Genomic DNA, 27,315 nt, shown 5'->3' with positions numbered 1-27,315 from the left:
GTTCCAGAGCCAGGTGACATCATCCCATTGCCCCAGAACCAGTCGCTCCCACCAGTCTGTGCTGCTGGGGTGGCTCCACAGACGCCAGGGTGCAAGGGGGCGGGGTGCAGGCTGGGCACGCTCCATGTCCTCAGGGGGGCTATTCTGTCTCCCAAGGAGGAGGGGAGTGGCTGCGGCGACAGTGCAGACAACGTGGGGAACAGTGCCCACGATGTCTGCATCCAGTGAGAGGAGCAGGGTGTCGTCGGCCATGGTGCTGCTGTGCTGGGGTCCTGCGTTGCTCCTGGCAGCTCGGCAGGCCTCGGCTAGTGCAGGGCTGGGGAGATGAAGGGGGGGCCCTTTAAGGTGGCGGCTGGCTGCAGGCCCCGGAAGGACTTGGCGGCCATGAGACCCCGTCCGCGGCATCTCCGCCTCCCTTCTTTCGAAAGAGCGCTCGGACACATGTGAACGCTCTCTTTCGAAATAATGGGATGGGGTCTTTGAAAGAGTGGGTCGGAACTGCGATCCGCCTTTGCTGCGTGGTCGTGTTCTTTTGAAAGATGGTATATCGATTTCTGAATTTCAGTTTTGCTCTTTCAATGGTGGGCTCCCATGTAGACACACCCTTGCATTCCTCTTTTGAAAGAGGTATGCAAATGAGTAATTTGAAAATGCAAATGAGGTTCAAATTTGCATATCTGACCCTCATTTGCATGTTCTCATTTCAAAATAGCTTATTTCAAAAGAAGAAAACCAGTGTAGATGCTGCTCTTATGAAAATAAACCCCATCTTCAAAAGAATCCTTCTTCCCCTTTTCTATGGGAAGGATTCTTTCAAAGATGGGGCTTACTTTCGAAAGAGAATATGCAAGTGAGGTGTCAGATACGCAAATTTGTACCTCATTTGCATTTTTATTCACCTCATTTGCATACCTCTTTTGAAAGAGGAATGCGAGTGTAGACACAGCCATAGAGTAGACCCATTGTTTAGGAGCAAGAGTAGAAGATGTGGCTGTCTAGGGCTGGGGTGTCGGGGAATCGAATCAGCTCTAGTCTGCCTGCGTTTCCAGTGATCAGTCTAAGGCATAGCTTGCTAGCAGTGGGGGAAAGCCCAGTAAGAGGAGCTCCTGCCAGTGCTTACAGATATAAGGAGAAAATGGTTCTCCAAAAGTGATTACATTCAAATTCCCTGAGCCAGGTGCTACAACTAAGCCTGCTGGGAGGGAGTTTGATCAAGTGTCATATCTCTTTCTGCAGCTGTCATTTTTATAACCCCGCGTGGTGGGTGAGCCCAAGAGTCTCTGAGGGAGTGAGGGAGAAATATCCATTTTTAATGAAATGCTTACAAGAAATCCTTCCCACTTTAAGAGCATGAGACAAAGCTCTAGAAGCAGACAGGAGGTGAGCTATTTTCAGCCACACGTTGTGGAGAGATCCATGGAACGTGGTGGGTGGGGGGAGAGGGTGAGATTGACATGACACATGTGAAGGACAACTCTGGCCCCCTACCAAAAGCAGAATCCAATACCTATTCATAGGCAGCAGAGCAGCTGAGAGTGCAGAACGGCAGGGAGGGCTCAGCTCATTGGTCTGAACTCTCCTCTTGTGCTGGAGGGAGAAAGTTAGGCGAGGGCTTTTTGGGGGACTCCAGAGGAGGTTGATGCCATTTTTGGAGATGGAAGTGGGAGCTGCCACCCCGTAAGAGCTGGGGTTTTGCCTGGAAGAGGAGAAGAGACTATCAGAGAAGAAAAGATACCAAATCTGCTGAAGTCATGGGAGCTGAAGATGAACTGCTGGTCACGCTGTCTGGTGGGGCCCCCTGGGGCTTCCGGCTGCAGGGGGGTTCTGAACAGAAAAGACCCCTTCAGGTGTCAAAGGTAGGACTGGAAGAAGATAACTGTTTCTAGAGCCAGGCTATGCAATTGATCCCAGGTTTGCAAGGCGAGTCAGACATCTCCCACCATTATTCAAGAATGCTCTGGAAACACAGAGGCTTTGAAAGGAGATCTTGGGTGGGATGGTCTGGCAGTGCCCAGAGAAGGGTGAGAGTTCTGAAAGGGGTGTTGCTGAGATAGAAATAGACACCCAATGGGCAGGTGAGGCTCTGCTTTCTTCCACTGATGCACATCACTGCTCTCCACTGTAGAACTGAGATAATCTGGACACTTCAAATTCTGCACAATTCTCCTCATTTGCAAAGAAAGTATAACAGCAGCAACAGTGCAGGGGTGAGAGCTCTTATTACTGAGGCTTTGTGATTTGTATGATACATCCAGCAGCACATTATGAAGTATGAAAATCATTAACATTGTTTGACAATGGTCAAATGAAAGGAACAAAGCCATTCTGTGATGCAGTGCCCATGGGTTTTCTTTAGCTGCATTTGTGCACTAAATTGCAGAAGTCTACCATCACATTGGGTCTCACAGCCACCAATGCAATAGAATTGCTTTCTAAGCTGAATGAGTGCAGCGGGCATTGGTTCAGGGGACTGAGGGTAGGAGGGGAAAGGATGAACAGAAATGAAGATGACCTGTGAATTACTCTCTCTCTCTCAGCAGCAGTTGCTATAATTCTCTCTGTTCTCTGTGCAAAGTGATCATTGAGGTCAGGGGTATGGACATATGACAGCTAGAAAAACCATCCGCTATATTAATACACAATTACTGCCTTAGGCTTGACCCTAGGGTATTTGTGGATGTCATGGCAGCGGAAGCAAGGACAAGAACATGGGATAACCATCAGCTTCTGGTTTCTTAGGAATCTTGTTCCTGGAGAAGAGCATTGGCAAAGGGTTTGTTCTGTAGACATTCAGCCAAATGACAGACTGTCTTAGCTTGGTCCCCAGCTACAGGTCCCTAAAACGGGAAAGATGACCATCGCTAAAGAGAGAGAGAACTTCTTCACAAACTCAGGAGTCCTGGGTGCTGTGGGGAAAAAAGCCAACACCAGTGGTCCTACCTATCCAGAGAGTCTGGGCAGAAAAGTGGTTTTGGCGTCCCCATAAACTGTGCAGAGTCCCTCGGGTTAGTTTGCTTCCAGTTTTGCATGGCACTTGGGAAGGGGCTGTCCGTTCAATTGGGCTTATTGCATGCAGTCAGGAAGGGAGCTGCCATTGAGGTCAGGAAGATTAGACAGGAAAGGAAAGGTGGAGGAGTTGCACAGTAGGTAAGGGAGAAGTATGATTGCTCAGAGCTCCACTATACGTCTCAAGCAAAGCCTGTTGAGAGTCTTTGGGTTAAGATTAGAGGTGAGAGCAACAAGAGTGATGTATTGGTGGGGCTGTGCCATAAACCACCAGACCAGGCGGGTGAGGTAGACAAGGCTTTCTTCAGACAACAATCACAAGTTTCCAGATCACAGTGTCAATAACGCTGATATCTGCTGGAAGATAAATGGGATTGTCCACAGACGACCGAGGAAGTTTTTGGAGAGTGTTGAAGCAACTTCCTGGTGCAAGTGCTGGAGGAACCAAATACGTGCCATGCTTCTCTTGACCTGATGCTCACAAACAGGGAAGAATTAGTAGGGGAAGTAGAAGTAGGTGGCAACCTGGGCAGCAGTGATGGTCAAGTTCAGGATCCTGATCAAAGGAAGAAAGGAGAGCAGCAGAATATGGATCCTGGACTTCAGAAAAGCAGACTGACTCCCTCAGGACAGGATCCCCTGGGAGGCTAATATGAGGGGGAAAGGAGCCCAGGAGAGCTGACTGTATTTTAAATAAACCTTATGAAGGGTACAGAAACACTCTATCCTAAAGTACAGAAAGAATTTCAAATGAGGTCAGTCAGCTTGGTTTAACAGAAGAATCTTTGATGATCTTAAACACGAAAAGGAAGCTTATAAGACATGGAAACCTGGACAGATAACTAGGGAAGACTATAAACACATCACTTGAGTATGCAGGGGTGTAATCAGGAAGGCCAAAGCCCAACTGGAGTTGTAGCTAGCCAAGGATATGAAGGATAACGAGAAGGGTTTCTAGAGGTATATTAGCAACAAGCAAGAAGAACATTAGGGAAAGTGTGGGACCCTTACTGAATGGGGAAAGAACCTAGTGACAAATGATGTGGAAAAAGGTGAAGTATTCAATGCTTTTTTTGCCTTGGTCTTCACAGAAAAGGTCAGCTCCCAGGCTGCTGCACTAGGCAGCACACTATGAGGAGGGGAGCAGCTCTCAGTGGTGAAAGAACAGGTTAAGGACTATTTTAAAAAACTGGACATACACGGGTCCATGGGGCCAGACGCAATGCATCTGAGGGTGCTGAGGGAGTTAGCTGATGTCATTGCAGAGCTTTGAAAACTCGTGGTGATTGGGAGGAAGGCAGTCCAGATGATTGGAAAATGGAAATGTAGTGCCCCTCTTTTAAAAAAGGTAGTTCTGGGAACTACACACTGGTCAGCCTCATCTCAGTCCCTGGAAAAATAATGGAGAGGATCCTAGAGGAATCTGTCTTGAAACACTTGGAGGAAAGGAAGGTTTTCAGAAACAGTCAACATGGATTCACCATGGGCAAGTCATACCTGACCAACCTACTTGCCTTCTATGACGGGATAATTGGTTGTGTAGATATTTTGGGGAAGGCAGTGGATATAACTTGACTTTAGCAAAGTTTTTGGTATGGTCTCCCATGAGCAAGTTAAAGAAGTATGGCCTGGATGAATGAAGTATAAGGTGGATAGAAAGCTGGCTAGATCATCAGGCTCAACAGGTACTGATCTGCCACTGATCTGGCTGGCTACTTGGCAGCTGGTAGTAAGCTATGTGCCCCAGGGCTTGGTCCTGGGGAAGTTTTTTTTCTACATCTTCATTAATGAACAGTGATGGTGGGATGGATTGCACTCTCAGAAAATGTGCAGGTGACACTAAGCTGTGGAGAGAGGTAAATGTGCTGAAGGGTAGGGATAGGGTCCAGAGTGACCTAAAGTAAGCGGAGGTGTGGGGCCCTTACTGAATGGGGAAGGAACTAATGAGAAGAATCCTGTGCATTGCTGCAGACCAACTGGCTAAGTGGCAGTACTGCAGATAAGGACCTGGGCGTTAGAGTGGACGAGAAGCTGGATGTAAGTCAACAGCATGCTCTTGTTGCCAAGAAGGCTAATGGCATGTTGGGCTGCTTTAGTAGGAGCATTGCCAGAAGACTGACGGAAAACAATTATTTCCCTCTATTCACTAGTGCAGCCACACCTGGGCTGCATCTACACTTGCATCCCTCTTTCAAAAGAGGCATGCAAATGAGGGAAGTTGAAAATGCAAATGAGGTGTGGATTTCCATTTTTTTATGGGAAGAAGGGTTCTTTCGAAGATGGGGTTTGCTTTCGAAAGAGCCATATCCACACTGCTTTTCTTCTTTTGAAAGAAGCTCTTTCAAAAGAAGAATATGCAAATGAGGTGCCAGATATGTAAATCTGCACCTCATTTGCATTTTTGATTTCCCTCCTTTGCACGCCTCTTTCGAAAGAGGAATGCAAGTGTAGATGTAGCCCTGGAGTGTTGTATCCAATTTTTCACTCCCCACTCCACTCCAAAAAGTTTGTGGACAAATTGGAGAGTGTCCAGTGGAAGGCAATGAAAATGATTAGGGCACATGACTTATGAGATGAAGCTGAGGGAATTGGGCTTATTTAAGTCTTCAGGAAAGAGTGAGGTGGGATTTCGTAGCATCTTTCAATTCTCTGAAGGGGTTTTCAGAAAGGATGGAGCAGCATTGTTCTCAGTGGTAGCAGATGACAAAACCAGGAGCAGTGATTTCAAACAGTGGTGCAGGAGGTCTAGGTTGGAGGTGAGGAAATAAAAAGTTTCACCAGGAGGGTGGTGAAGCACTGGCATGGGTTGCCTAGACCGGTGGTGGAATCTCTATTCTTACAAGTTTTTAAGCCCGGGCTTGACAAAGCACTGGCTGTGACAATTAAGTTGGGGATGGTCGTGCTTAGAACAGGAGGTTGGACAAGATGACCCCCTCATATCTCTTCCAACCTTAATCTTCTAAGATTTTACATTCTTTGTAGAAAACTGGATACAGCCTGCACCAGACATGTTTAAATGGCATTAGAATATTTTTCATATTATTCCCATATTATTGTTCCTTTCCTAAGATATCATGTAATTTTATTCGTATTTTTGTGTGTTCCTACCTTTCCAGTACCTTGAGCTAACATTTTTGTTGAGCTGTTCTCAGTGATGCTAAGAACTTTCTTTACAGTTGCAACTAATTTTGAGCTCATTAGTGGGTACATGATTTAAACTGTTCTTTCCAACATGTAGTCAGTGTTTGTCTCAACCGAATAATGAAACAACTGAAAAGTGGAATTTGAAGCCGCTTCTCCACACAGGAACTAAGGCATCTTATAAGGAGAACACACAGCTTGACAAGTTGTTTCCAACCTTGTGGCTACATGAAGGGCTCCATTGCAGCACTGAAGAGGAGAGGTGGCGGGCTCAGCTGATGTAGAACTGACATAGCTGACTTCTGTGCTTCTCCGTCTTCCACAGCCTCTGGCTTAAGGGACATGCTCACAGTGAGTTGCACTCTGGCTGTCAGTCCTTTGGTGCTAGAGTCAATCTGATGTAATTATTGTAGCTCTGAGACTGCTCTAAACTAAACCAGGAGGCAAACAAGACTGGTCTCAGGATCAGGGAGATGCACACGGCTCACCAGTATCCAGTGAACATAGGACTATCAGCAGATGTGAATCACTAATATTAAATTGGGACAGGGCCAGCTTTAGTGATGACTCAGATCCTAGGTTAACTGACAGACGTCATACCTAGCATCTCACAGCCAAGCACAAAGACAGTTAGGCAGCATCACAACTCTCAGTCACAGCAGGGATGGAGAGAGTGTTAAAATAAACGTGTTGAAGTCAATTAACAGTCAAAAGGGTAAATGGTTTGACCTGTGACTGTGAAAGTTACCCCTAAAGTCACCCAGTAATAAATAAGCTAGAGGGGCAACAGATTTGATAAACCAGCTGCTCAAGCAGATGCCCTTCCACATTGTGGGACAGAAACAACGTTGCTGGCAGCCTAGTGGGTAGAGGCCAGGCATGCCAAATACCTCCAGGCTACACAGCTGCTTTAATGGTGTTCAGAGTGCTCTGGAGCTTGTTTTATGGCCTTTCTGCGGTTAGGTAGGTACTGCAGCTGCCAAATCCAGAAGGTGTTTTGGAAGCAGTGCTTGTGGAACTTAGTTCATGGGGTATGAACAGAAAGCTCAGACAGCCATGCAGGGTATGTGGCTTGAGCATAGAGACCTGCAAGCTACTCACCCAGCATGGGACTAATGCTGGGTAGGATTAGCCCTGCTACTGAGCTTTAGGAACAAGAGACTCCTGAAATTGCTCCACTCCTCCCAGGTGAGGGGAGGGAGTTAGGTTTCTTTGGTCCAGGGGAGAAGGTGAGCTGCACATGGACAACCAAATCCTCAGCTGGTGCAAATCTGCAGAAGCAATTTACATTAACTAGTGGTCCAGCTCCCAATTCCCTGGGCATCCCCAAGGCTCAGGCTGAAAGGCAAGGAAAGAGCACATGCATGGGTACACCATCTCAAAATGGAATAGAGATAGAGGAATGGCTGGACGAGCAACTGCAAAATCAGAGAGACTGTTCCATGCATTTTATGTTAGTTTTGCTGTGAACATCTCTTTGGGCTTGTCTACACTTGCCCCCAACTTCGAAGGGGGCATGTTAATCAGGGCAACAGGAGATTACTAATGAAGTGCTGCAGTGAATATGCAGCACTTTCATTAGGCTAATTCTGCCCCACGGCAACTTCAAAGCATCAAACTCGGAAGTGCTGGCATGCATGTAGCCATGGGCTCTGTGAAGCGTCCGCGCTACTTTGAAGTGCCTTTACTCCCCAAAATTTTGGTATTATGCTGCTTGCCCCAGGGCTTGGTCCTGGGGTTGTTTTTTTCTACATCTTCATTAATGATCTCAATGATGGTGGGATGGACTGCGTCCTGCCTGTTGGGAGGAGAAGCCATAACATTTTGGGGAGTAAAGGCACTTTGAAGTAGTGCGGGCACTTTGAAGTGCCTGCGGCTACAGGCATGCTGGCCCTTTGGAGTTTGACGCTTTGAAGTTGCTGCACGGGAGAATTAGCCCAATGAAGTGCTGCATATTCACCGCAGCACTTCATTAGGAATCTCCCATCACCATGATTAACATGCCCCCTTCAAAGTTGGGGGCAAGTGTAAACAAGCCCTTCAGGGTCATGATTCAGCAGCTCAGTAATTCCCACTAGTGTCCCTGTCTAGCTCCTCACAGTGTGCCCTTGGAGATAATCCCACTTCCAGGTCTCTCGCTTAACCTCTCACTTAGCTTCCTCCCTTTCGACTCCTGTTCCCCTCCCCATAGGAGCCATACAGACGGTTAGGTCTCAGGTTTTGCCCACATACTAAGACTATCCCAGCTTTGTGTCGACCCTTCTCCGATATCTCCATCCTTTATAGTCAGTCCAGTCACAGACAAGTAGATGCTCCTGTCCCTGAGGAGGCCCAAAGCTTCTTTAGTGGAAGGCTCCCCATGATTGCAGTGGGAGTCCCCAAAGGCTGATCACATTCCTCCGTCTATCCATCTCTAAGGCTGCCAGCCAAAAGGTCCTGAGACATCAGCAGGTTCCTGATAGCTCTGAGTACCTGGAGTCAGCCTGAGTACCAGAGATGGATGCTCCCCTTGCCTTATCACCTGCCTCTGGTAAAGAGTTTCAGATGGCTTCCTCACCACCACTGTGCTACAAATCTACAGGCTGCACGTTCCAACCAAAGCAGCCATGTCCCTTCTCAGCAGATTCTTTACACAACAGCCCCACTCAGGCCAGTGGCACTCTGCAGTTTGTGCCTGTGTCCCTCTCTGGGGATTACAGCTTCAAATTCTACTGGTTTAGCTGGTAGATCTGGTTTCTTCTCAGCCCTCATGGTCTCTCCGACGGAAAGTACTGTGCTTATGTAGTGTACTGTGATCCAGCCTGTTGGGGTAGTGCTGACGGATTCCAGCTCAAAGCACAGATCTTTATTTTAAGCTTGCATTTCTCTATTGGCTGCAGGAAGCTTATAATACGCAGCACTGGCACTCAGAGCCATTTCTGCGGACTAGTTTTTGTCTCTCCTCATTGTTCCTGGTGTTATATTAAACTCTGGGGCTCTGAGCTAGGAGTTCCACAGCAAAGAGTTCTCATGGCATCCTTGGGAAGTGCAGGCTTTGTCTGGGACCCTGGCCTGGCTTTGGGCAGACACACAGGGTTTTACTGTGCTTGGTATAATCCACCCTGTGCTCTTTTGCTTTTCCCTGCACCCCGTCCTGCTGGCAAAAGATAAAGTACTGACAATGCTGGCGACTGAAGTTACCAGTTTATCCCTGGAATATGTGTGGCATGTGGCAATGCAAAGTCTCCCACAAAGCTTCATCACGGGGGCCCCAGAGGAATCACCCACTGTAATTCAAGCCTAATGACCACTCCGGCTTTGGCCTTTCTGCTGCCAGCAAGAAGAGTGATCATTGACAATTGTACCCATTTCTGCAGCCCGCAGGCCCCTGGCTGAAACCAACTGGCACTTTCCACATAGGTCACCAATTAAAGGCCAATGGCTTTTGGCCCCTCTTGTCATGGGCCTCATTCTCCTTCACATTACTGCAGATTGACATCAGATTGACAGTTACTCCATGGCATTCAGTGTAGTTGTACTGGCACACAACCTGGAGCGACATAAGGGGCAGCCGGGCCCCAGAGCTGCATTCCAACCAGCAACTGACAGGTGAAAGGCCGTTATATGAAACTGCTACCAATCCCTTGAGCTACTCCAGCTTTTGTCTTCCTGCTGTGAACGTGCCACTGACTCAGAATGGTTCTGTTTCCCACTCTTCCTGCCCATAGCTTGGGGCCTGGTCCCATCCTTCTCCTGGCCTTCTAGTGCTCTCCTATTCCTGCGTTCCCTGTGCTCTGCTTGGCCACCCTCAGGTCCCTGTCTCTCCCACGCTTTCTTTCCACAGCAGCAAAGCTCCGCTTCCTATGAAGAGACATTTGTCTGGGGCTAGATCAGCTTCTCCAAATAATAGCCTTCTGAGGGCTTGTTTCTGCCTCCGTGGATATCAGTGGGAGCAGGATCTGGACTGCAAGTGGGTCTTGGGGATGCTTCACATGATCTGATTTATGTTCAATGAATCATTTGTATCCCAAAATCTGGGGCTCTCTGCTTGCTGACATGCACATCTGACTCCAGCCTTCATATAAGAACCTGATATCTTGCTGCTTCATTCTGTTTCAGGTCAAGTATTTATCTAATGCCTTCAGTAGCTATTCTAGTGTGTATGGCATTATCGCTTGGCAACGTTGCTGCGTCTCAGTTCTCATCTTCTCCCCGCAGTGAAGTAATCAAAAACCTTTCTTCATAGCTTCCTTTCAGTCTTCTTTGGCCACTTCTGTGTACAGTTGTGTTTTCAACCTCTGGTCTGGAGCTGGGCTTCTAACTTAGAAAATCAGAGCTGCTGGTAAGCTCCGCCAGCCCAAATGTCTTTTCAGAGTGGTCTGTGTCTGCTGATTTCTGGTTGAATGGACTGGAGGACTAAACCCAAATAATGTGACCAGTTCTACCCTCACACTGGTGCAGACGAGAAGAAAGCAGGTATATGTGAGATCACACTTGGGCCCTGTATATCCCCACCATCCCCAGCCCCATGTCACTGATCAGGCCTTCCATTACTAACATGGAAATAACTTTACAAAGGTAATTCATGTTTCACCACTGATGCTCTTTGTTTTGTCTTTTGCTCTTCCTCATCTTGGCCGCCCAGAGCAGGCTGCTGGTTTCATTCCCTGGTTTGCCTGCCCACTCTAACACAGCACTACTAGGAGTTCCAGTGTTGTACAGCCGTTCTTCCATTTAAACAAATACGTTCAGTGAAACTTAACACAACCACCCTGCCTCTGGTCAAGCCCACAAGCCGCTCAGAGACCCTGATGCTGGTAAAACTGCTGGTGCCAGTGAAGCCAACAGCCTACGCTGGCCCCTGAGCAAAGGGGAGGCAGCTCTGCACCCCCAGAAAGGGGGATATGGAGGACAGAAAGGGAGTGGCAGAGGACAGCCGGCCCTCAGCATGGCGCAAAGAGTGGGGCATCCCCCCAACCCTTACTGCTGCCCAGGGTGTGTGACTTGTTGCTCCGTCACAGTGCTCCAGCAGTGATTTAAAAGGCCCAGGCCTCTGGCCACCCCGACAGCTACTGTAGCAGTGGCTGGAGTCCTGGGCCCCTTTGAATTACCGGGTCCCCTGTGCAATTGCCTCTCTGCTCCCCCATTGGCAGGCCTGGCTGGTGCCATTTGTTTACATGTCGGTTCACAATACAGAGCCACATTCCTGCAGGCTTAGGGACCCAGCAGCAGGCCCTGAAGTCGTCAACTGGTGCCACCCCCACAGGTGCCAACTTCCTCCTTTGCCCAGAGGTGCTCAATGCCCACTCGGCCCCAGCTCCCACCCCACCTTTCTGCCCTGCCTCTTTCTGTCCCAGCCCCAGGCCCCATCCCCACATCAAACTTTCCCCCAAGTCCCTATCCATGCCCCACCTCTTCCTGCCTTCACTCTGTCCTGGGCTGCCTCTTCCTACCCAGTTCCACCCCCTCCCCCAGCACACCCTGTCCCCTCCGCTTCCCTCCCCCAGTGCCTCCTGCACACCAGGGAGCAGCCGATTGCAATGGACAGGAGGCACTGCAGAGAGGGGAGGAGTTGACTGGCGGGGCCACCAGTGGTTGGGAGGTGCTGGAAGGGGGTGTCGATTGGTGGTATGGATGTGTTGGGGGAGGGGGAAAGCAGCAAGTGACAGAGGAGGGGTGACAAGAGGCAGACAGGACGGGGCTTTGGGGGAAGAGGTGGAGGGGACCTCCGTGGGGGCGGGAGCAGGGCTGGTTAGATTCTGACTCGTCTGCTGCTAGAGAGTGGCCATGTGCCCTTTTAAGCCCTGTGCTGATTTTTCTTCTTTTTTCCAAAGTGTCCAGTGTGTTCTGCTAGCTTGGTTAGCTGGCAACAGCACATGGCACAATGCCCCTTTTGTCCACAACGTGGGGCGCGCAGAGCCAGGGCGGCAGGTTTGTAGAAATTCTGGTGCTGCCAAGAACAGCTCCTGCTTCACTATTGGTTCTGGTGTCTGCCGAAGTGCCTGGCAGAGGTGGGGGGAAGATGCCCCCATCCCGCATTGAGTCCCACCTATCAAACAAGCATGTGCTGCAGGAGCTGCCCGTTGGGAGGAGAAGCCATAAACTGTAACCAAACTGCTTGTGGTTGTCCACAGCACAATTCCTTTCCTAAGGGAGGCTGGTGCAAAGCAGGGAGCTTGGGTGAAAGGCCTCAAGAAGGGCCATGGGCTCTGATTGGACTAGACATGAATCCACTGGGTTACTGTCAGGGCATCTCCACAATTAATGCTCCAGTCTGTGTCACTCCACACATACCGCTCGCTAAATATAGTGCACACTGAAGGACAGATGCTGCCAATTCACATCTGACTCTCTCCTACATTCCACTCGCACTCTGTTCCCAAAGCTCTGCTGAAATCCCAGGAGACATGTCCAGCCAGCACTTGGCCCCTTCATCTCCCTGGAGCTGTAAAAGAAAAATTTGCCTGGCTCTCCTCCCTGTCCTACACCCTTATTCTCTCTCTCCCCTTAATCTCTTCTCCTGTCCTGTCTTCAGCGCTTGCTTCCTTCACCTATTTTTCTTTCTTCACGTGCTTTTCCCTCTTTCTCAGTGGCCTTCTTCTCCCACCCTGTGGCTGATGACATGTGATCAATCAGAGGCACTGGCAGAAAAGAAAGAAAGAAAGAAAGATGTGAATCTCCAGGGGTGTGGTTGAAGGGAGGTCACTGTAGCCAACCAGGCTCGGGTTCCCCAGAAACGAGGCTGCACCCAGAAGGCGGGTGCTATATTTGGTTTATTGAAAGCACGTGACACCCGCGGCGGGGAGACGCTGCAGTCACCCATGGGGGAAGACCCGACGCACCAGAGCTTCGCTCGGGGAGAAGCAGGCCTCCTAACACAAGCTGATAAAGCTGAACTCATTAACACAAGATTGCCTAAAATTGCCTATGCATTTCTTATCACTATCTCTTGTGGCCTACTGCCAGCATAGCCTTGAAGTCTTGGCAAGCGCGCCTTATTCTCCAGCCGTTCCCATGGCAGTTATTTTGCAGCTTTTCACCTTGCACAGACTGGTCTGTTTAGATTCTCCTGAGGATTCACAGAGGGGTCGGACTGCGCTCTCGACCGTTACAATGTCTTCTTGCACCCTACAGTCACTTTTACCTTTCATGCTAATGATCACAACTAGAAGGCGCACAGAGAGCAGCTACTAAGGGTGAGCCAAAGGCGAGATTAATGCACAGACGCTAACGCACAGCAAATCCCTGGATGGAGGCACTCATTCAGAAGAGGCCTTAGTTCACCTCATTCTAGTATCAAGATGCAGGAACTAACACTTGAGCTTCTGAGGCTATGTCTACACAATGAGATAAATTCGAATTTAAGGCAGTTAGCTCAGTATTACCACGTCACTGTCTTCACTGTAAACACCATTAGCTCGATTCAGGGAGCACTAATATTGGTATTGTATCATTGACGGCTGGGTGTGGCATCAAGTTCAAATTTACAAGTTCAAATGAAGGCCAGTGTGGAAGTGCCCTATCTTTGAATCGAATTCATTAGCCTCCAGGGGTGTCCCATATGTATCCCACAATGCCCCACGGTGCTCCGGTTTGGCCACTTCCATCTCTTTTGCTCTCCAGATGTGCAGGAATTAGGTAACAGGGAGCCCATGGCTATGGGGTCATGCTTGTATGAGAGTCTGAGAAACGTCTTTCTTTGCTACCAGCACTGCGAGCATATCTCCCCGTTAACAATAGCCCCGACACAGACTTCATTGTTCTGTCTCTACCGCCGCTAGTGGAGCACTTGTTTTTCATTTCTGTGCTGGCGCCAGCCTAGTCGTGCTGCACCATGTGGCAGCTAAGCTGTTGTGTTTGTAGGCAAGGCTGAGAAACTTATTTTCCGTGGTTTACATTTGTGCAGGATGCCCCTCCCCTCCCTCTCCCACTGGTGCCATGCGGTCAGGATCTCTCCTGCACCCAACCACACCACGTGGATGGCGCCTGACCCAATAAAAGGACCATACCTGCTATTCACTGCAGACCATGCTGCCAGGCAGCACCAAGTCCTGGCTTGTACATGGTGAGGGCTCCAAGGGTGTGAAAGATTTTTCAGGTGCTGGCTGTCACCCGGGGGAAGTGACCCCCGTCGGCCAAGATTTTCGGGGGCTTGCAGCCACCGAGGGGCCATCTCAACTGGCCCTTGAGCCACGGATCCCCCCACCCACAAAAATATTTTAGGGGCTTGCTGCCACTGGGGGAAGTCTCTCCTAGCTAAGACTTGTGGGGGCTTTCAGCATCCAGGAGCAGCCAAGGACCCTGCACCTCCCACCCAAAAAGATTTTCGGGGTCCATGTCAACTGGCCCTTCTTCTTCCAACCCACCCAACCTCCTCATGGAATGAGGGGGTCCAGCACCCTGACAGTCAATTGGGGCTGGCCTCCACACCTGAGCACCACCACTTGTTGAAATTTGGGGAGCCCCAGCCACCATGTTGGACAACTCTGTGTAGTGTAGTGGGAAGCCCAAAATCTTTTTCCTAGCCTTTTCTGTGCTCTTTCTTCAAGCTTTGGCCCCCTTAACACAGGGAAGAGCTTAAGGGTTAAGCTTAAAGGTGGTAGCAACAGAGGTGATGTTCTGGTTGGTGTCTGCTATAGACCACCAAATTGGTGGATGAGGATTTCTTCAGACAGCTAAGAGAAGCTTCCAAATCACAGGCCCTGGTTCTCATGGGAGACTTTAATCATCCAGACATTTGCTGGGAGACCAATACAGAAACACACAGACAATCCAGGAAGTTTTTGGAGAATGATGGAAATAAGTTCTTGGTACAAGTGCTGATGGAACTGACTAGCTGTGGACAACTTGACCTGCTGCTCACAAACAGGGAAGAACTAGTAGGAGAAATAGAAGTGGGTGGCAACCTGGGGTGCAGCAACCATAAAATGGTAGATTTCAGGATCCTGACAAAAGGAAGAAAGTTGATCAGTAAAATACAGAGCCTTGATTTCAAAAGAGCAGACTTTGACTCTCAGAGAACTGGACAGGATCCCATGGGAAAGGAATATGAAGGGGAAAAGAGTTCAGGAGAACTGGCAATATTTTAAAGTCGTCTTACTGAAGGCACAGGAACAAACATTTCACTGTATAGTAAGAAACGCAAATATGGTAGGCAACCAGCTCAACAGGGAAATCCTTGGTCAGCTTAAACTCAAAAAGGATGCATATAAGAAGTGGAAAAGTGGAGAGTTGACTAAGGAGGAGTATAAATATATGGCTGGAGAATGCTGGGGAGTAGTCAGGAAAGCAAAAGCACAGTTGGAACCGCAGCTGGCAAGGGATGTGAAGGGTAACAAAAAGAATTTCTTCAGGCATGTTAACAGTAAGAGGGTTATCAGGAAAGATGTGGGGCCTCAGTTTTCACAGACAAGGACAGCTCTCACACTACGGTATTAAACAGAGCAGTATGGGAAGGTGGAGGGCAGCCCTCAGTACAGAAGGAACAAGTTAAGAGCTACTTAGAAAAACTAGATGTACACAAATCCATGGGTCTGGATTTAATGCATGCAAGGGTACTGAGGGAATTGGCAGAGGTCATTGCCGATCCTTTGGCCATTATCTTTGAAGATTATTGGAGATCGGGAGAGATCCCGGATGATTGGAAAAAGGCAAACGTAGTGCCCATCTTTAAAAAAGGAAAGAAGAACAATCCAGGGAACTATAGAGCAGTCAGTCTTACCTCAGTCCCTGGAAAAATCATGGAGGGGAGCCTCAAGGAATCCATCTTGGAGCACTTGGAAGAGGGGAAGGTGATCAAAAGCGGTCAACGTGGATTCACCAAGGACAAGTCATTCCTGACCACTCTGATTAGCTTCTATGATAAGGTAACAGGCTCTGTGGACATGAGGAAGTCAGCGGACGGGATACACCTTGACTTCAGCAAAGCTTTTGCTACAGTCTCCCACAACATTCTTGCCCATAAGTTAAGGAAGTATGGATTGGATATATGGATTGTAAGGTGGATAGAAAGCTGGCTTAACGGTTAGTCCCAACGGGTAGTGGTCAATGGCTCAAAATCTGGATGGTGGTCAGTTTCAAGTGGAGTGCCCAAAGTTCGGTTCTGGGGCTAGTGTTGTTCAACATCTTTATTAATGACCTGGATGAGTGACTGGATTGCACCCTCAGCAAGTTTGTGGATGACACCAAGTTAGGGGGAGAGGTAGATACGTTGGGGGGTAAAGATAGGATCCAGTGTGACCTGGATAAATTGGAGGACTGGGCCAAAAGAAATCTGATGCGGTTCGATAAGGAGAAGTGTAGAGTCCTGCACTTGGGATGAAAGAATTCCAAGCATTGCTATAGGCTGGGGACCAACTGGCTCAGCAGCAGTACGATGGAAAGGGACCTAGGGGTTATGGTGGATGAAAGGCTGGATATGAGTAAACAGTGGCCCTTGTAGCCAAGAAGGCTAATGGTATATTGGGGTGCATTAGGAGAAACATTTCGAGCAGATCTACAGTAGTTGTTGTTCCCCTCTATTTGGCATTGGTGAGACTGCATCTGGAATATTGTGTCCAGTTTTGGGCCCCCCAGTATAGAAAGCATGTGGATGTGCTGGTACGGGTTCAGCGGAGGGTGACGAAAATGATTTTGGGGCTGAAACACATGACCTATGAGGAGAGGCTGAGGGATTTGGGCTTATTTAGTTTGCAGAAGAGAAGACTGGGGGGTGATTTAATAGCAGCCTTCAACTTCCTGAGGGGGAGCTCTAAAGAGAATGGAAAGAAACTTTTCTCAGTGGTGACAGATGGCAGAAGAAGGAGCGATGGTCTGAAGTTACAGAAGGAGAGGTGTTCGTTGGATATTAGGGAAAACTACTGCACCAGAAGGGTAGTGAAGCACTGGAATGCGTTGCCTACAGAGGTGGTGGAATCTCCATCCTTCGAGGTTTTTAAGTCCTGGTTTGACATAATCCTGGCTGGGATGACTTAGTTGGGATCGACCCTGCTTGAAGCAAGGGGCTAGACTTGACAACCTCTTGAGGTCCATTCCAGCCCTATGTTTCTATGAGTAGGCGGAGGGACAGTTGAGAAGACACAGACTGCTGGGTGAGCCCAGGGCACAGAAGCTGTGTAATGGACTGGGAAGCCAAAAACCCTGCCTCACAAAATTTATTTTTCCAAAGCCTTTACTATCTATTCTTTCTTCAAGCTTTGCATTGTTCCTATTTTATTTTCAAGGATCACATGCAATCAAGGAAGCAGGGACAGTGGCTGGAGGACCAACTGAGAAGACTCAGACACCTCCTGCTTTTTATAAAATCTTTGATAATTCAGTCACAGCTGCAGTTATAAAAAGCAATTCAGTTACAGAAGCAAGAGATTTCAGTTCATTTGGTGATCTTCATTGGTACCCTGCTTTTCCTTCCTTCCTCCTGGAAAAATGGCTGTTTGCTTTCCATGGGAGCGGAATGAGGGTGATGCAATGTGGGAAGATGATATCACATACCCACAACCTTTGCAGGGCCTTTTTCCCATGCTGCACCAGTGAAAATACCCAGAATGCTACAGGGATGAGGGAACTGTGGGATAGGTTCCCACAATGCACTGCTGCAACAGTCAATGTTTGGGTTTGAGTGTGACAGGCAATAGTCAACTTTGTGGGGAGCCCGTGGGAAGGTGAGGATTTGACTTCATAAAACACGGCGTTACAAAATCGGTTTTGATAAATTTGAATTTATCTCGTCGTGTAGACGTAGGCTGAGTGAGAATGTCCACAATGGATTTAACACACTGTAGTTTATGTATGTTAACTTCACAGCTTCAGTTTCCCTTAACTCCATGAACAAATGATCCCCCAAAGAGTAAAAGATTGGGAAGGATGGCCTCTGAGTGAGACAGCAATTTGGGTATGGTCATTTTTAATATCTTTCAGGGCAGAGGTGCAAGGGAAAAGCAATAAGTGTGGGGGGAGGGATAGCTTGGTGGTTTGAGCCTTGCCTTGCTAAGTCCACAGTTGTGAGCTCAATCCTTGAGGACACCATCGAGGGACTGGGGCAAATAGATGTCAGGGCTGGTACTTGATCCTGCCAACAGGGTAGGGGACTGGACTAGATGACCACCCCCCCGCAAGGTCCCTTCCAGCTCTAGGAGATGTGTATCTCTAGTTATATCTCCCAAAGAAGAGCTACTAAGCTATCTAGTTTTTCACTACACCTTTGTGCCAGACAACAAAGCTACTCACTTTTGGGGCCTATTGAAATGTGTTTTTACAGTCATCTCCAGGCATTCACAGACTTTATTCAAACTCATTTTTTCCTTGCTCTCTAGGACAAAATCATACCCTATCAATAAGCAATAGGAAAGAAACATGTATGCTTAGGCTGGCAAAACAGAAAGGGGATAGTTGAAAGCGTGATCTTGGCCAAGCCAGTCACACCCATTGTGCCTCTGTTCCCCTCTGCGGTACAAGGCTAATGACACTTCCCTGCCTCCCTGCATATCACAAGGGTAACAATACCACAGACTGAGTCACTCAGAGCCTGTGGGAGGAGGGGCTTTAAGTGCTTCAGAGACAGTAGGGAGGTACCATGAAAGCGTAAGTGCTGTGTGTGAGGGACTGTTCCAAGAGAAGGCATTTATGATTAATTTACACTAGAAACACCAATTCAGCTTCTGCCCTCAAACACTTATGCCGGTGACAGAGTTAAGTGGGAATTTCACACTGCGACCAGTTCCCTGCCTGCCCCTAGGGGTTCCTGTGCTTCCCTGTGTACCTCAGAGATGCACAGTGGCCCCTTGGCTGCCTGGGTCTCCCCAAAGGCAAGGGTCTCTGCTGACTGAGCCATTCTCTTCGTGGCCAGAGGGGTAAGGCAGGCCCCTTCTACAGGTTTCAGGCTGCTCCTGTTGGCCCAGCAGGGTGACCCCCCATGGGAGGGGTGGGGGAAGTCCAATCCCACCCACTACCCAGGACTCTGGCCCAGGGTCCTTAGGAGAGGGCAGCAGCTAGTGGAGCTCTTACCTCCGCCCGACCATCGCATCCACTCCCTGGCCATGCCACCCCCCAGCCACTTCCCTCCGGTGCCTTACTGCTCTGCATCCTCCAGCCTCCTCCCGGTGCGCCTCCCAGCTGCCTAGGGAGGGTGGGGGGAAGCCTTTTGCTGGAAATCCAAAGGCCTTAACTGGCCACAGGTGCTTGATTAGGAGCCAGCCTGGCTAATGAGACCAGAGCTGCCTGCCCTGATTGAGTTTAGTTAGGAAACGGAAAAGCAGTGGCCCAACTCCCAGTGCACCGGCCTTCTATCGGGACTTTGTATGGGACCTGCTTCCGCTCCTTGATCAGTTCACGAATCCGGGCAGAGCTCCTCTGGGCAGCGTCCGCTGGCTCCCTCAACACCTTCAAGGAGCAGTGGGCGTTGTCCAGGGCTCTGTGCTCGGTGGCCCCTTCCAGCTGCCTCATTTTAGCCTTTTGTCCCCCACACCCGTCCCTGTTTTCTTTTTAGTTGTTCCCCGAATTTATTGGGGGGCTGTGTTTTTTTAATGGAGCCCCCTCAAAGGGGATCTTGTAGCTGTGGCTGGCATAAGCCCCAAGTCTCCAATAGCATCAGGACTTTGCAGCCTCCAGGCTGTGTTCTGCCACGACACTCATATCAGCCCTGAGGGAATTGTACAGTGTTAGGATGGCACCAAATGGCACAACCTCAGGATTCCCCCAGGACTATCGTATCAGAGGGCAGAATCAATCCATACCATTGAAATTAGAAGAGAAGAAAAAGGGTGTATACAGCAAGAAAACCAGGAGCTGTAAAAACCTCTCTGCAATGTACCTAACTTCCATTTGAGTCAGAGCGTTCAAAGATTAACTTTAAATCGCCGCATTCTAACTTAACAGGTGCCAAAAGGAGCTGATGATAAAATGGTAGCAAACGTTCATATGCAGGTCACCCAGGAGTTCCCATCAGGCTCCATGGCCGCCCCTTGTGCTGGGTGATATATAAGCAAAAAAGTTTGCTCCCCAGAGTCTGCATTCGCTGAGGAATAGTGTCTTATTCCGGGGGGTGGAGTCAGGGTATAAAACACACCTCTGGTTTAGACACATCTGCATTTCTTGTATTCTCGTTGTCATAAATGAGCAAGGCCCTGATTTAGGAAAGGTCATAAACAGGTGCCACAGCGTACGTATGTGTGTCACCCCCAGAAGTGAGTGAGGTCTCTAGATGAAGCCTGAGAGAGGAGCAAACACCTCTGGGTGTCATCTGGTTTTGGAACTTGCTCAGCGTGGCAGCAGCTGGTGCCAGAGGGGCTGATTTATTTCTTTCGGTGGCAAGCCTAGTGCAAGAGAAATTGAGGCAAGTGTGGTATGGAGCAGTGTTCCCTGTAAGCCATGGTTTCCCAAACCGGGGTCATGAAGAAATTCCAGGGGAGTGGGGGGGGGGTTGTGAGGTGACCCAGCCCCGCCCCCCCCCAGCATTCCCTCCACCCGAAGAAAGATCCGGTCTTTGCTTCCAGCTCACAGCCGCTGCCATTTTATGTGGGTGACCCAGTGCAGCTACTATAAAAAGCAGGCAGCTGGCAAAGACCCACATGGAGCTGGCTGCCTCCTGCAAATGAGAGTGAGTGTGTGTTGGTGGGAGGGAGGAGGAGGAGGATGGGGTTAGATGTGGGGCTGGGGGTGCCTGGCCTTGTGGGAGGGCAGGGGAGGGGCTCGGGTGGGTGGCTTGCGGGGCTTGGGCGGCAGGCCAGCTTGCAGGACTCGTGCGGCTCAGGTGGCTGGCCCCAGCAGAGCAGGGCTTAAGCAGCTGGCCCCAGCAGCATGGGGCTTGGGCAGCTCGGGCCAGTGGGAGGGTGGCTGGCCCTGGCAGTGCGGGGTTTAGGCGGCTGGCCCCAGCAGCATGGGGCTTGGGCAGCTTGGGCTGGTGGAAGGGTGGCTGGCCCTGGCAGTGTAGGATTCGGGCGGCTGCCCCAGCAGCATGTGGCTTGGGCGACTCAGGATGGTGGGTGGGCAGCTGGCCCCAGCACAATGGGGCTTGAGTGGGTGGCATGGGTGGCTGGCCTGCAGCTGGGGTGGGTGGCTGGTCGGTTCGGCAGTGCAGGGCTCAGGCGGCCGGCAGGCACGTGGACGGTTGGCACCAGTGGCATGGGGCTTGGGCAGGCGGCTCTGGCAGTGCAGGGCTCAGGTGGGTGGGCAGCTGGTGCAGGCCGCTCTGGAGGCTGGCATGGGGCTCAGGAAGCTGGCCAACTGGGACTGCACCAGACAACCACAAGGAGCCACGACAAATTATTTGTGCTTATTTTTAATTTTAAATACCATTTTTATATCAAGCTTTTGTGTTTATTTCAAATTACGAACTGAATTTCTTGTTAAAAGGGGGTAAAGAAGAGGCAGGGGGGCATGAGGGTTTTTCAAAAATCAAAATCAAAATGCTGCAAAGTTTGGAAATCACTGCTGTGAGCTGAGCATGCGGACAGCTGCCCAGGAGAGATTCACGGGTGCCCAGCTGATTAGCAGAGCGGCCACAGCTGCCCACAACCAGCAGCACGTGTTTCTACTGGTGAGCACATCGGCACATGCCTCAGTGCACAAAACAGAATTTATTCTGCTCATGGATAAAAAAAATTAGCAGGACCCTGGTCTGGGTAGCAGAGGCCAGATAGGTACATGGTGCTCAGTGAATTGGTGGGAGGGGAAGATTGTCTGGGTTTCTTTTCCTCCAGAGGAAGAAACATGGTGCCAAGCATAGGGGCACCGCAGAGAAAGCCCCACATCAAGGGGTCCTCAGCACTGGGGCCTCCTGCTGAGAGCTCACTAACATGGCTTCTGAAATTGACAGGAAAGGGGCTGCTGGGGGCTCCAACCCCTTCCCCCCAGTGCCAATGCCGGGTTCAGAGAGGATTTCCAATTCGTTTTGGGAGTAAGGGAATTTCAAAGTCTGGCGTGTATTTCGCAGCGCCCGCAGCTAGCCTGCCTGTCAGCACTTCGAAGTTAGCAGCTTTGAAATTCGTGCAGCTACCATTATGCTAATGAGGTGCTGCATATGCAGCGCAGCACCTCATTGATATGCCCCAGTCCGCGTCATTTCCATGCCCCCTTCGAAGAAGGGGGCTAGTGTGGACACAGCTGTAGTGTGGATTCTCTGCTTGTTATTTCAAAATAAGGGGCCTTAATTTGAAATTGGCTCTCGGTGTAGACCAGGGCTAAATCATGCCTGCACCAGCCCCAGCCCTGCTGGGGAAAATTCACACTGGCAGAAGCAGGAGTAGCTCCCATTGATTTCAAGAGTTGCTACGTCTTCTCGTCTCAGTCACACAGAATGCTACTCCTGGAGAGCTGTGCTTATGTCGCAGAACCCCTGAATATCACCTTGCCACAGTGACACTGCTCATAATGCCTGGTTGCTGATCAGCTGGCTCCCAGGGCCTGCTTCTCTTCTCTCTGCAGTCCCCCTCTGGGGGAACTACACTGGCTGCAGGGGAGTTACTTCTGCGTCACAGTAGGGAAAAGGAAATTAAAAGACAATTAAAACCAGGCACCCTGTGTGCAACTTACCCCACCAAATAGCACCATTATGTGTAGCCCTACAACATGGACATATCAGTCAGTAACATGGACATGGCAGTCAGTAAAGCAAATAGGATGTTAGGAATAATTTAAAAAGGGATAGAAAATAAAACGAAGAATATCTTACTTCCCCTATATAAAACTATGGTACACCCACATCTTGAGTACTGTGTGCAAATGTGGTCTCCTCACCTGAAAAAAGATATATTGGCATCAGAAAAGGTTCAGAAAAGGGCAACTAAAATGATTAAGGATTTGGAACGGGTCCCATATGAGGAGAGGCTAGAGAGACTGGGACTTTTCAGTCTAGAAAAGAGGAGACTGAGGGGTGATATGATAGAGGTATATAAAATCATGACTGGTGTGGAGAAAGTGAATACAGAAAAGTTATTTACTTGTTTCCATAATACAAGAACTAGAGGACACCAACTGAGATTAATGGGTAGCGGGTTCAAAACTAATAAAAGAACGTTTTTCTTCACACAGCGCACAGTCAACCTGTGGAACTCCTTGCCGGAGGAGGCTGTGAAGGCCAGGACGCTAACAGAGTTTAAAAAAGAGCTTGATAAATTTTTGGAGGTTAGGTCCATAAATGGCTATTAGCCAAGGGTAGAGTATGGTGCCCCTAGCCTTTTGTTGAAGGCGGGAGACAGATGGCAGGAGACAAATCGCTTAATCATTGTCTTCGGTTCACCTGGCACTGGCTACTGTCAGCAGACAGGATACTGGGCTAGATGGACCTTTGGTCTGACCCAGTATGGCCATTGTTATGTTCTTATCCATGGTGGCACGTGGCACAGGAGCATTATGGGCAGAGAACAGGGTGTTGTATGGTGGGGAGATTTCAGGGGCACTTCTCTGCCCCTCCAAACTCATGGTGCAGGCATCCTTGGCTAGGAGTGGGGGAACCCACCAAAGGTGTTGTGACCTAATCCACTCAAATAACTACGTGCTGATCCGTGCCTGCTCTGTCTGCATTACAAGGGCCCCCGCAGTGCAGGTGTCTTTTCTTCTGGCCCTATCCCAAGGGTCTAGAGGTAAGAAAGGGAAAAGCCTCCTGTGCACATTCTAGCTGCAAGTCCACAGGAGAGACAGTTTCAGCCATCCCAGTTGGGGGAGCTGAGACACGGCCAGATAAACGGCTAAGTGCCCGGCTCCCTCCGTGCAAGCACAGACGCCCGTTGGAGCCAGGGGCTGGAGTTCGGGAATGAGAGGTGAGGAGAAGAGCAGCCAGGTGTTAATTCACACCAGGAGACTGGACTCTGCCTAAGGAAGAGCTCAGCTGTGCACCTGGCAGAAGGAGCCCTTCATGGGCGCTGAGAGTCATGAGAGGTGACTGAGGTGCTAAGGCTCCACAACCCTCCTCACGGCCCTGGGTGCTTTGCTCTGAGCGAGCGCCACCCCTTGCCTTTGTGTGGCTTGACCGGGCACACTTTGCCGAGCAACAAGTCAGTCAACTGAATTCGACTGTCTCCTTCCTCCCCACCCCCTCTGTTCCCCTCTTCCAGATCCGCAGGAGAAGCAAAGCCTGCCGGGGGGGCTTGTGGGAGAGCGATGAGCTGGTGTCCATCAACGGGAAGCTCTGTGCTGGCCTTTCCCACGCCAGTGCCATGCACCTCATCGACTCCTCCAGCGACACGCTCCGCCTCTGCGTGAGAAGGTAACGGCCACTGCAATGGGCTCCGGGCAGGGAGCAGCTGCAGGGGGACAGTCCCCAGCAGTCCAGCTCCGTTCTGCATAGCAGAAGTCACACAGCTGGCGGTAGGATCAGGGTAGCTGACACAAGGCAGAGCAACTGTGGCCTCGTGCACTGGGCATGCAAACAGTATGATGGAGGACTTTGCATTCATCCAGGGCTTCCTGGTTGTCCCTACGCCTGCCAGGGCTGATTAGACTACACAGCAATAGTGGGGAGCGGAACTCAGGTCCTCCTGCTCCTGCAGCTTTGTGTAAGAGAGTCACCGTTAGCGATACAGGGAATATGACTCATAGCTGGGCAATTATGATTCCATTCTGCAGCAGGCAAGTGGTTCACACAAGACAGCTCATCACAGTTAATAGTAACATTAGCGACTGCTTTATTTTGGAAAACCGAGTACCCTGTACAACTGAATTTGACGACACATAAGGAAACATGGCATGTGGCATTAATTACAGCATTCTATACTGAGGCCAATAATGGGATGGAAACAGAGGCATAAAGAAGTCAGAAGCGTGCATCTGGACATGTCCCTCTGGCCTGCAATAGGTCCAGCTGGCTCAGGCCCTATCTAGCGGAGCTCAGAAGCAGGGGACTAACTTCAAGCACTCAAGTAGGCCCATCAACTTCGGTGGAGCTGTTGCTGAGTATTTAAATAGATGGACATAAGAAGGGACAGACTGGGTGAGCTCTGTATTTACCTCTGTTTCCTGTCTTCCAACAGAGGGCAATACCAGGTGCCCCAGAGGGAATGAACAGAACTGGGGAATCATCAATTGAGCCATCCCCTGTCACCCATTCCCAGCTTCTGGCAAGCAGAGACTAGGGACACCATTCCGGCCCATCCTGGCTTGTAGCCATTGAAGGACCGATCTTCCGTGCATTTTATAGACCTATCCTCCATCTATTTATCTTTTTTGACCCTTATTATAGTCTTGGCCTTTACTATATCTTCCAGCAAAGAGCCCCACAGATTGAGTGTGTGTTGTGTGAAGAAATACATCCATTGGTTTGCTTAAACCTGCTGCTTATTAATTTTATTTGGGGTACATGCACACTACAATGCCCTTCTGAAAGGCAGTCTTTCAGAAGCTACCCTTCAAAAGACTGCCTTTCGAAAGTGAGCATCGACACAGAAGAAGCAGGTTGAACCTGCAAGCTGTCCCTTTGAAAGACTGGCCCGCTCTTTTGAAAGAGAGCATCCACACAGCTACAGGCGCCCTTTAGAAAGATCAGGCCAGGAAACACCATGGACAGGGTCATATAGTGGACCAGCACTTCTGGGCCCTGCAGCCTTACAGGGCCTCTTAACAGGCTTCTCCCAAGCACCCTTGCTCCGCACATGCTGAGGCCTGGAAAGCTGCCACAAGCCCCGCAGAGCCCAAAGGTGCCTGGAAGCCAGTCCCCATGGGTGTCCAGCAGCAGCTCCTCCTCCATGAGCTTGCCATCCTCAATGCTGTGCTCAGCCAGCTGGCCATGTACTCACTGTCACCCTCTGCCCCCCCTTGCTGGGGCTCTGGAGCCCCTCGAGCTGGGATCCCACTGGCACCCCTCTGGATAGGAGGCCAGGGAAGGAGGCCAGGCACACTCCGTCATGCCCTCCCTCCCTCCCGTGCAGGTCATGTGCACCATCAACACCATGCTGCTGCAAAGGGTGGTCCACATGGGGGGGACGTGGAGGCAGTGGTTGCAGGATTCGCAGCACTCAGCTTCCCAAATTGCTTTGGTGCCTTGGATGGGACGCACATCCCCATCCACGCCCCCAGAATGCAGCACTGGCTCCTCCATGCATGGGAAGGGCTATGACTCGGTGGTGCTGCAGGTACTGGTGGATCCAAAGGGGATGCTTCTGGGACATGTATATGGGCTGGACACATGATGCCTTGGCGTTCCAGAATGCCAGCCTCTGACGCCGAATGGAGGCCAGGACATACGTCCCGCCCCAGGAGCACCAGGTCGGGGACGTCACCACGCCCCTGTATATGGTGGTGGATGCCACCTACCCACTGCAGCCCTGGTAAATGCAGCTATATACTGACCATGCCAACCCCACCCAGGAGCTGTTCAACAGGTGCCTGAATCAGACTTGCCATGTGGTGGAGCGGGTCTTCAGGTGCCTTAAGGGCCAGCAACAGTGCCTCCTTGTGCAGCTTGAGGTCGCCCTCCAGAATGTCCTGCAGCTGGTGGGTCCCTGCTGCATCCTCCACAACATCGTGGAGGGCAAGTGCAAAATATTCCCCCCCAGTGGTGGGTGGCTGAGTCCGGCCCTGGGTTCAAACAGCTGGCCCTTCCACAAGCTGCCAGGCCCACCAGGAGGCCTTCGCACATGGGCCACGGTGACCCCCACCCACAGCACTTCCTGCAGGCCCCCCCACACATACACCCCCAACTTCCTCCCTGCCCCCTCTCCACAGCCACCTCCCACTGCCCCACCAACAAGAGCACAGGACACAGGGTGGTGCAAAAATTAAACCAACGTTCACTATCAACTTTGTGTTGTCTAACAATATCACAACAAAACTAGCTACAGCCGGGAGTGGGGGCAAACGATGTACATTGTGGGGGCTGGGCAAGAGGGAGGCACTGCAACCGGTGGGGTGACGTCAAGCTGAGGAGGAGGGGGTGTTACTCCAGGATGAGGGTGGGTGGCCGTGAGCCCCTTCAACCCCAGTCTGGGGACCCCAGTGGGGCTAGAAATGAGCAGGCAGCGTGGGCAGATAGGGCTGTGGGGGCAGTCTGGTGGGGGTGGACTCAGCAGAGGCAGGGGTGGGGGTGGGCTTGGCAGGAGGTGGGCTGGGGGAGCAGTCGGGCCAGGAGCCCTGAGTGGTCCTGCAGGACCGCGGTTATCTCCCGCAGGTGGCCCAGCAGGGTGTCCCATACAGCCCTCTGCCGCGCATGGTGTGCCTTGACCATGCAAAGTGCGCCGCTCTATCAGCTCTGTCCGGCTACTA

General features: G+C 50.4%; 1 protein-coding gene across 2 annotated transcripts in view; it reads left to right on the top strand.

Moving 5' to 3' along the window:
• Positions 1–1,540: 1,540 nt before the first annotated feature.
• SYNPO2L (synaptopodin 2 like) overlaps positions 1,541–27,315 on the top strand; it is a 57,153-nt gene continuing 31,378 nt past the window's right edge. Inside the window, exons 1-2 of one of the 2 annotated variants that reach the window (XM_074999726.1) lie at positions 1,541–1,856; positions 24,174–24,325. In XM_074999726.1, the coding sequence (XP_074855827.1) occupies positions 1,752–1,856; positions 24,174–24,325 (257 nt within the window). In that variant the 5' untranslated portion in view covers positions 1,541–1,751. The remainder of the gene's footprint in view (positions 1,857–24,173; positions 24,326–27,315) is intronic. The other variant, XM_074999727.1, reaches the window with a different exon arrangement.

This window comes from Carettochelys insculpta, chromosome 7, assembly GCF_033958435.1.
Source record: "Carettochelys insculpta isolate YL-2023 chromosome 7, ASM3395843v1, whole genome shotgun sequence".
Taxonomy (NCBI): Eukaryota; Metazoa; Chordata; order Testudines; family Carettochelyidae; genus Carettochelys; species Carettochelys insculpta.
Note: the sequence above shows the minus strand (reverse complement) of the source record. Positions and strands in the feature narration are given on the sequence as shown.